This window comes from Chiloscyllium plagiosum, chromosome 14 (genome assembly GCF_004010195.1).
Source record: "Chiloscyllium plagiosum isolate BGI_BamShark_2017 chromosome 14, ASM401019v2, whole genome shotgun sequence".
NCBI lineage: Eukaryota > Metazoa > Chordata > Chondrichthyes > Orectolobiformes > Hemiscylliidae > Chiloscyllium > Chiloscyllium plagiosum.
The window spans coordinates 4,876,478-4,887,369 of NC_057723.1; the positions used below are offsets into that span (position 1 = coordinate 4,876,478).

Here is a 10,892-nt window from a genome sequence, read left to right on the forward strand (position 1 = left end):
TTCAAGAGAACACTTTTTGAACTCTCTCCTGAATTCATTTTTTTTTTCACTAAGCCTGTAATCAGGTCAGTCTCCGTCCCTTTACATCGAATTAAGCACTGTTGAGCAGATTGTTTCTGCGCAACTGACACTTAATTGAACTGCTGAGGATAACACCCATCTGTTCATTGATGATTGAGAATTGCTGAATGGCCATTGGCTGCAGAATTAATTTTTTCCTGCTCTTTGCGGAATATACCTTGGCAAATTTCCACACTTTTGGCGAGGTGACACATAACTGTTGCTGTAATGGCAAACACGCAATTGGGCAAGGAGAGTGTTGGAATAAAAGATCTCAGATCCCTCAGAGAAGGCCAAGATGGTTGAATCACTTCGTTCGCTTCAGGCTGAAGATAATTGCAATAACTTCAGCTTTGATATTTCCACTGGTGGTCTGGGCTCCGTGACGGTCAAACTTGGGTATATTTGTGATGCGTACTCCTCCCCTTAGTTCCGTAATTGTCCATCATCATTAATGACTAGATTTGAACGGATTGCAAAAAAAATCTAATCTGACTTGTAATCGTTTAGCTCTAGCTATTTAATCCTGCTTCAAAAGTTTGATGAGCATTTATTTATAGCTTCACCAGGCAAAATAGAGGGCCTATCGGTTGCGTTTTCATCTCAGCTGCTGTATTGTTAGGTCCTACAATCAAGCTTGGCCTGATAGATCGTTTACCTTTATAATTAATATAATGGAACTTGGTCAAACAAGTCTGAAGATGCGCTTTAACACGAGAAAATATTTGTATTGCACCCAAGTAATAAAGCATGCAAACAATATATCGATATGTTTGTATTACAATTTAAAAAAATAACAGAAACATGAAAACAAAATTTCAATCTGATTTTCAACATTATCCATTAGAAGAATTTAAATCCAGGGAAGGACAAACCCAGTTCAACTGTTTTAGTCGTAACAACACTTGTTGACACCGTTTGTTGATTCCTTTTCGAGTCTGCTGACATGAAAGGCTGAGAAATATGAGCGCCTCAACTTTGCATAGCTAGTAGTTGCCAACCTCTATCCAAATTCATCTTGCTTGGAAGCTTAAAAAAAAACACTTTTGCTGAGGTATCGGGCTTTCTTCGTTGAATTACTAGAGAAAACCAAAATCTGCTTCTGAATTCAACTCTGCTGTTTTCTCCACTGATCTGAAAAACCTTCTCCTGAATTCAATCCCTGACCCTTCTGAAGTGAGAAAAAACAAAGCCGATGACACTCTTGAGTTAACATTGCCTGTCATAAAGGAAAATACGCAAATATCATAGTGGTCCAATAATAAGTACGTTTGAGCAATATAGGATAGAGCTCACGGTTGCAAAATGATTTCAGATTTTCGAAACATTTTGGAAACTTCAAAGGAATGACCAGTATCAATCTGTGTCACATTTAAATTCAGTCCAAGATTCAGTAACGGTAATGACGCAAGTTCAAAATCTTTTACAATTCTTGTAATGCATCAAAGTTCCTTCGATTTTGGAAGGGTTACAGTGACTTCGAAAACACTGATGTAACAGAATCGTTCAAAACGTTAACCACATACGAGTGAATGGTAAAATGGATAAGAGATTGATTTGAAAGCATGGCGCAGAGAATGAGAATGAAATATGTTTTTCAGGTTGTCTGATTGTAAATAATGCTTACAATCCGGAGCAAAGTCTTGGTTTTTGCCAATGGAATGAATGTAGCTAAACTTGCGAATGACACTGGAAAAAGTAAGAATGCCTGTTGACACGGTGATGCACACAATTTGCAATGGAGCATAAACAAATGAATAGGCAAATAATTAGCAGAATGAGTGTAACGTGTCATAACGGGCATAAGTCAAATTTACAGGAAAACCCAAGAATCAGTGCACAATTTCACTTAAGAGGAGTTATCGAATTTAAACGGACAGAGAAATCTAGGTGTTGGTGAAGGTAGATATGAGTTTGAATTAGCTTGCAAGTAAAGCAAGTGGTGAAGGGTAAAGGGAAGTTGTTGCTTGTTATGACTGGAATAGAAATAAGAGCAAGGACATTTTACTTCATTAGTTCATTTCATTATTAAAGCAGTGATTAGTCTCATAAGAAATACTCTACTAAGATCGTTAATTCGTTGGTTTTATTTTTTCCAATTTGTCTATATTCAGGTTCAGTTACATTGGAAAATAGTTACGTTCAAAATGGAGGCAGACAGAACGCAGTAACCAATACATCAGCTGACACAACATCTGTTATAGAGAAGGTTATTGAAACATCAAAATACTTCAAACTTGAGTGCGATAGATTTCTCATAAACAAGTAGCGATAGATTATTGCACATAACAGCAAAATAAAATTGAGATAAGAATCACATGAGCAATGGAATTATTGAAACGAAGAACAGGCACGAAATGCCAAACTGCCTGTGCTACTCCTCGGCCTTTTGTTAACATGCTGCCAGGTCACGATACATTTTAATTGTATCAGTGGGATGTAATGAATTCAGAATCTCGACAAAAGAAAACAATATTTTGTTAAGATCATCTCCAATATGACAGTGGCAAGTTCCAACTGTCTATCCATTAAGTTATTGCGTAGTATACATGCTATTCCTGAATTGATGACACATTGCTCTTCCATTGAACTTTTACGTTTCTACAGTTTGTTGGACCTGCACTTGTCTGGTTCATTTCTCATCTATCTAATCTTATCATAATTCACTGTTTTAGTTTTTCCTGCTTGGTTGACATTGATATCCCCAACTGCCCACCTTCATGTATTCCTAATTATATCCACATGCGCTCCTTCACAACAATTTTATGTTGTCATCATGTGTTATGATTGTTCTTCTGCCCATAAATTGTAAAACAGCTTGTTCACCATCCAAACGAGAATATCCTGAAACTCCCTCTAGCTGAAAATTGGAAAACAGAAGTTGTTGGTTTAAAATATTGCCATTACTGTTCAGATAGTTTACCACTTGGTGACACGGCTGACCTTCACAAGAACACTGTGAGGACTTTCCTAGAACTAACCATTTGCACATTGTACATCCATAAGCATGCAATTAACCACATTTGCTTGTACTCTTCTGCTTTTAAGAGACTTCTCAATTCATTTTATATTTCTAGACTTAACCATTCAAACATTCTCCTTGCCAGATTTCTACATTCTGTCCATTAGAAACGCACGGATTTGCGAAACAGACCTCCCTATGTGTTAAATCATAAAACATAAATCTTTTCATCACTCCTTTCTGTGATGGATTACACTGACTCTCATTATCTGCTTCTTTGATTTACATATTCTAAATTTATTTTCAAATGGTGGAAATAAATTTAAATCGTCTGATCTCTCTTGGCCTCAGCAAGCTCCTCCAGACTTTTAACTCATTTGTATAATTCTAGACCCTCGAGAATCCTCGATGTGAATACCTCTGGATTTGAAGCCAGTGTTTTTACTTGCCTTGGCCTTAACGTCTGGAATGCCCTCCACAAGTTTCTCAGCCTCTGTTACATGTCCCTTTAAGACACATCTTAAATCAACCACTTTCACAAGGCGCACAGTCACCAAAAGTACAATCTGCTACTGCGGCTTGGTGTTGGTGATTTATTGTTTTGTTTTGGGACACTTTATATGGTTCAGACTTCCACGTAAATGCAAATTATTGCTACATTTGGTGTTTAGCTGTGCATTGTGGTGCCCAGTCTTGAGCCTTTAACATCCAATAAGGTTTCGTTACAGTACATGTGAACATACTAACAAGACCAACATTTTTACAACCATATAATAAAATCACAGCTAATCCTGGTTTGACTTCTAATGTATGTGCTTTATCACAAAATTTGAGATGGACTCGTGGTCTCATCGCTAGATTATTGACATAGAAACTCAGGAAATGTTCTGGGGACCCACGGTTGACCTGCTATGTTAGATAGTGGAATTTACATTAACTAAGAATCTGAAATGAAGAGTTTAACAAGACAATGAAACCATTGCTAGTTGTGAGGGAAAACACATCAGTTCCACTAATGTTCTTTCGGGAAGCAAACTGTCAGCTAACCTGGTCTGGCCTGCACGTATATCCAGACTCAGACAGGGCTTCCTCGGAACTACTCTATGGTCAATTATGAATTGACACTAATTGTTCCAAAACCAGCGATGTCCACATCCCCTGTATGCATAACAAAAACATACTAGTATGGACATTGTGAAGCAGAATTAACACAGAAGTGCTGATTTAAATTTAAGAAGAATTTGAACTTCTTGTATTCTTCTCATTTTTGAGAATAGAGTGAAACTAGGTTGATGCAACTGGCAAGACTATGGGCCGAACAATCCTCCTGCAAGAGTAGCAAATCTATGAACTCCAGAAGTTGTTGTGTCCCAGTCAATAAAGTTGCTGTGCCCCGATGCAGTATTGCTAGAACATTAACATTTACCTCACAGTGTGGAAATTTGGGATGTCTGGCTGAATTTTATGTTTCATCTCTCCTCAAACGTTTAACCTTTCATCCCTGGAATTTTTCTGGTGAACCTTCACTGAAGTTCCTCCAATGGTGTTGCATCTTTCCTCAAGTTACGAGACCAGTACTTTATACCTTCTACCAGGTTAATACTTATTGTAAGAAATAGTAAGATTATAGTTAATTTATACAGGACACAGTGAACAAGATCTGGAGTGTTGTGCACTGTATTGCTCATGTTATGTCTGGAAGATTGCAAATTAATTAAACCAATAAACCTGACAAGGTTTACTGGATTAATGCCTGCCATGAGTGGATGTCTTAAAAATAAAGTTTGAAAACGTTATTTTGCATAAATTGGAGTTTGGAAGAGGAGGATACTTGATTGAACCATATAAGATTCCAAGGAGCCTTGATAGAATAGGTATGTGGAGGATGTTTTATCGTTCATGATTCTCAAGAAACAACGATGATTATTTAGAAACCTGGGATATCTTGCTTTTAAAAGAGACGAAGTCTTTTTATGTGTCGCACAACATTGTAAGTCTTTATAAGTATCTTCCTGAAAGATTTGCGCGTGAAGAATTTTGATTCTTTTTAAAGGACAAAGTGAAACGTTTCTCCTGAAATAAGGTGCTGAAACATTATCATGAATAGTGGGGAATAGAGATTTCAGGCTGCAGTCACATCAATTCTGGTGAAATTCAATACTGGGGAAAGTTGAGTGTTGAATAATTACTTCTGCTGCTTGTTCAAAAACTCTCCATAATTAATCAGAATTATGCGTTACCAACCATGTGTTTCTTGTCTCAATGTGTTGAAGAACTCATATAATATCACGAGTATTCCAAGCCAACGGTATTTATGTTAGCGTGATTCGTTGAGTGACAAGCAGTGAACGAATTACAACACTGAGAATAAACATGTTCCATTGAATTGAGTTACTTGTTGCAATGTATTTGTTATCTCAGCGTTCTCGATTGATACTGAACAGATGAACTGCCGAAAAAGCTCAGCGTCTATTCTAATTTTAATACCAAAGTAGCATTTCAGGTCATACAACTACAAGGTTTGCGTCTGTCTCTACTAATACGTAAGACCTGCAAGCATGCCATTAAAAAAACATACGTCTAAGGTTTATTCCTTTCTTTCTTGGTACACATAGTTGTACAAACTGCAAATTAATTACAGTGCAGATTAACACAATTAATCATACCTATGTACCACGAGTATTAATATCATCCAGAGGCAATGTCGGGTTACAGGGTTTTAAAAACAAAAAATCACTCTTAGAGGATTCGGGTGACAGACAGACAGTGTAATTATATGATTCTCGAATTGGCAGAGTTTGAGCAGAATCGAGATAATTTAAATTTGCTTTTGGGACGTCTCGACAATAAGAGGCACCCGTTGAATCTCTCTGCCTGTAGCAACAGAATCTGAACGCGTAACAGTAATTATTCCTGTCTTGTTTGCATTTCACAACGACCAGAAAAATTATTATGAATAAAAATATACAGGAAGTTGATCCTAAAATTATGATCAATAGAAAATTTAAATCTGAAAATAATTCTGGACTTCGAGGTTTGCTTTTTTGTTCAAAGGTATTTTCAGTAACATTACTTTGGATTGTAAAGAGAATTGAAACTGCACTAGAGAGACTCGGCTGCCCATTGTCCCTGACCAAAATTACAAGCGCCTGTCTAAGAGCATCTTGCTCCCTAAAATTTCGAGTTGTTCGAATTTCGCCAGAGGTAAGTCCCACATTAAAAATGCTGTGGTCAGTAGCTTCTATGAGCTGGTAAGAAAGTCGTGCATTCTGTCCAGAATCTGCGTCTGTCGCAATTACTTTGGTCACCAAGTATCCGGGATATGCAGATTTTGGTACAATCAAAATCGAACTGCTGTGGTTGGAAGGTGAGACAATGACTGGGGCGTTGTCATTTTGGTCCAGGATAATAACGTTTACGAGAGCAGTGCTGGTCAGTGAGGGAGTACCGCCATCCTGAGCCTGAACTTTGATCTGAAATTTCTTCTGTATTTCATAGTCAAAAGAGCGTAGCGCGTAAAGGTGCCCATTTTCCGAGTTAACACTAAAGCTGCCAGACGCGGAACTTTCATGTGTGAAACTGTCCAACAGGAAATACGATACAGCGCTATTCTTGCCCATATCAGTGTCGAAAGCGGTAACATCAAATATTGATCCACCAGGAGCATTGTTTTCCATCAGGAACACATTATATACCGCCTGAGTAAATTGTGGTGCATTATCATTGATATCAGAAACGGAAACATGGATAGTTTTATTTGTGGAAAGAGGTGGTGATCCTGCATCCCAGGCAGAAATGGAAATGTTGTAGTGCGGAGAGGATTCGCGATTCAGTGTGTCACTCACTATTAAATTGTACTGCCCGTTCAAAGATTTTTGAAGTTTAAATGGGAAATTTGGTGGCAACTGACACCGCACTTGTCCATTTCCGCCAGAATCAGGATCGGTTGCACTTATTATAGCGATCACAGTCCCTCTTGCAGCATCTTCGCTTACTTCAATGAATAACGAGTTTATTTTTAACTCCGGGGCGTTATCATTAACATCAACTAATTCGACAAGGATTTCAGCACGCCCAACTAATGCGGGTGTACCATCATCCACAGCTTCCACATCAAGTTGGTAAACTTTCTTTTTTTCATAGTCCAGTGACCCTTGAACTCTGAGCTGCCCAGTTGCGGGGTCCAAACTGAACAATTCCCTCACACTGTGAGAAACGTGGCTGCTCAAATAATACTTCACCTCGCCATTTGTTCCCTGGTCTAAATCAACAGCATTTATTGTTGCAATCAATGCACCTTTAGGTAAATTCTCCACTGCGTTAGTTTTGTATATCTGATGATCAAATACTGGGGAATAGTCATTAACATCCAGTACAGTGATGATTATTGCTGCAGTGCCAGATCTACGAGGAGTCCCACCGTCAAAGGCCGTCAGTGTCAGATGAAAACTTGAGAGCTGCTCGCGGTCTAAGGGGTTTTCTAACACCAGCTCTGCCATTTTACTCCCATCGCCTCTCGTCCGAGTCTTCAGGCTAAAGTGCTTGTTTGTGCTGATTTCATAACTACTCACAGCGTTGGTACCCACATCTGCATCTTGCGCACTCTCGAGTGGGAAAAGAGCTCCAGCTGCAGTTACCTCAGATACTTGTAAAGCGTATCTCATTTTGGGAAATCTGGGCGAGTTATCATTTATATCCAATATTTCCACATTGACACGGTGCATTTCCAAAGGATTTTCTACCGCTACATCCTGAGAAACAGAACAAGTCACGCTTTGTCCACAGAGAATTTCTCTGTCGATTCTTTCGTTTACAACTAAAACGCCATTCCCCGTGTTCACCTTAAATACCTGCATTCCGTCAACAGAGACGAGCCGAAATTTGCGAAATGACATCTCTCCAATGGTTAGGCCTAAATCCTCCGTAATATTTCCTACAAAAGCACCGCGCTCCAATTCTTCAGGGATCACGTATTGTATTTGACAGAAAATTATATCCGAAACGCAAGTCAGGAATGCAAAATAGTACAGCCGGTTGAGTCATTTCGCCATTGTTCCGGGTTCGATCTAAATATAAATCTGTCGCAATGCCGCCCAATATCGTTGTCTTGTGAAACAAAATATCCTTCCCGGTGAAGGAAATTGTCGACGTTAAATTGATAAACATGAAATCTCGAACTAACTGATATTTCAATGCAGCCTGGTTCGGATACGGGCAACGTTTGCGTTGCTCGTCGGTTCTGCGCTGGATTTTGTATGAAAAGAAGGAGGAGGTAGATCACTGACAGTGTGTGGCTTTCTTATTGGTAGACAGCGACGCAAAGAGTTCTGACCCATAACTGCATCATGCTTTTCTTAAAGCAGGACTGTTTTCATGGATTGACAACACCAATAGGTTGTCTTTTTAATGGTGCGCAATTAAAATTCAATCTTAATCTAGTTAATACTTTATTCCCAAACTTTTTATTTATTTTGTCGAATTTTTATTGTTTGCAATAGATCATTGAAAATAATGTAATTTTTAAAAAAAACGTTCGGGAAGGTGAGATGATGCAAGGGATGTTCGTAATGTTTTTTTTCAAGATTTTAATTCATGGTTGCTGAAATATTAAGTTAATCTGATTCAATTCACTGAAATACCTTGGAAAAATGTTTTCTTGAACGTGGTATCCGTTCTAAATGCACCTATTTCTGTTGACTTTGATCACAAGGGGTGAAGCCACATTGGATTTGGTACTGGGTAATGAGCCAGGCCAGGTGTTAGACTTGGAAGTAGGTGAGCACTTTGGTGATAGCGATTATAATTCTGTTATGTTTACTTTAATGATAGAAAGAGGTAGGGGTATACTACTGGGCAAGAGTTACAGCTGGGGGAAAGGCAATTACGATGCGATTAGGCAAGATTTAGGAAGCATAGGATAGGGAAGGAAATTGCGGGGGATGGGCCCATTAGAAATGTGAAGCGTATTCATGGAAAAGCTTCTGAGTGTCCTCGATAAGTATGTACCTATCAGGCATGGAGGAAGCTGTAGAGCACCGTAGCCGTGGTTTATAAAGGAAGTGGAATCTCTGTTCAGGAGGAAGAAGAAGGCTTACGTTAGGATGAGATGTGAAGGCTCCGTTAGAGCGCTTGCAGGTTACAAGGTAGCCAGGAAAGACCTAAAGAGAGAGCACAGAAGAGTAAGAAGGAGACATGCGAAGCTGTTGGCGGATAGGATCAGGGTAAACCCTAAGGCTTTCTACAGGTATTAAAGGAAAAAAGAATGACGAGAGTAAGATTAGGGCCAATCAAGGATAGTATTGGGAAGTTGTGTGTGGAGTCAGAGGAGATCGGGGAAGCACAAAGTGAATATTTTCGACAGTATTCACTCTAGAAAACGGCAATGTTGTCGAGGAGAAAACTGGGAAACAGGCTACCAGACCAGGTGGGATTGAGGTTCACAAGGAAGAAGTATTAGAAATCCTGCAGAGTGTGAAAATAGATAAGTCCTGGGCCAGATGGGATTTATCCTAGGATCCTCTGGGAAGCCAGGGAGGAGATTGCTGAGCCTTTGGCATTGATCTTAAAACCGAAATGGTCTACAGGAATAGTGCCAAAAGAAGACTGGAGGATAGCAAATGTGGTTTCCCTGTTCAAGAAGGGGACTAGAGACAACCATGGTAATTATAGACCAGTGAGCCTTACTTCAGTTGTTGATAAAGTGTTGGAAAAGGTTATAATAGATAGGATTTATAATCACCTAGAAAAGGATCATTTGATTAGGGATAGTCAGCACGGTTTTGTTAAGGGTAGGTCGTGCCTCACAAACCTTACTGAGTTCTTTGAGAAGGTGACCAAACAGGTAGATGGGAATAAACTGGTTGATGAGGTGTATATGGATTTCAGCAAGGCTTTTGATAAGGTTCCCCACAGTAGGCTATTGTACAAAATGCGGAGGAATGGGATTATGGGAGATATTGCAGTTTGGATCAGTAATTGGCTTGCTGAAAGAAGACAGAGGGTAGTGGTTGATGGGAAATGTTCATCCTGGAGTCCAGTTACTAGTGGTGTACCGCAAGGGTCGGTGTTGGGTCCACTGATGTTCATCATTTTTATAAACGACCTGGATGAGGGCATAGAAGGGTGGGTTAGCAAATTTGCAGATGACACTAAGGTCGGTGGAGTTGTGGATCGTGGCGAAGGATATCGTAGGTTACAGAGAGACATAGATAAGCTGCAGAGCTGGGCTGAGAGGTGGAAAATGGAGTTTCAGGCGGATAAGTGTGAGGAGATTCATTTTGGTCAGAATAACTCGAATGCAAAGTACTGGGCTAATGGTAAGATTCTTGGTAGTGTAGATGAGCAGAGAGATCTCGGTGTCCAGGTACACAGAACCTTGAAAGTTGCCACCCAGGTTGACAGTGTTGTTAAGAAGGCATACAGTGTTTTAGCTTTTATTAACAGAGGGATTGAGTTCCGGAACCACGAGTGTATGCTACAAGCTGTACAGAACATTGTGCGACCGCACTTGGAGTATTTTGTACAGTTCTGGTCACCACATTATAAGAAGGATGTGGAAGCTTTGGAAAGGGTGCAGAGGAGATTTACTAGGATGTTGCCTGGAATGGAGGGAAGGACTTACGAGGAAATGCTGAGGGACTTGAGGCTGTTTTCGTTACAGAGAAGAAGGTTGAGAGGGGACTTAATAGAGACATATAAGATAATCAGAGGGTTAGACAGGGTCGAAACTTTATTGCTGGAACAGCACAGCAGGTCAGGCAGCATCCAGGGAACAGGAGATTCGACGTTTCGGGCACAGGCCCTTCTTCAGGAATGAGCAGAGAGTGTTCAGCAGGAGAAGATAAAAGGTAGGGAGGAGGGACATGGAGGA

General features: G+C 39.7%; 1 protein-coding gene across 1 annotated transcript in view; it reads right to left on the reverse strand.

Annotated features, from left to right (window-relative positions):
* The window catches only part of LOC122556970, a gene marked incomplete at its 5' end in the record, with an annotated part of 66,081 nt that extends 58,020 nt beyond the window's left edge, over positions 1-8,061 (reverse strand). Inside the window, 2 exons of the mRNA XM_043704203.1 lie at positions 1,688-1,749; positions 5,697-8,061. Of these exons, the coding sequence (XP_043560138.1) occupies positions 1,688-1,749; positions 5,697-8,061 (2,427 nt within the window). The remainder of the gene's footprint in view (positions 1-1,687; positions 1,750-5,696) is intronic.
* Positions 8,062-10,892: the final 2,831 nt, after the last annotated feature.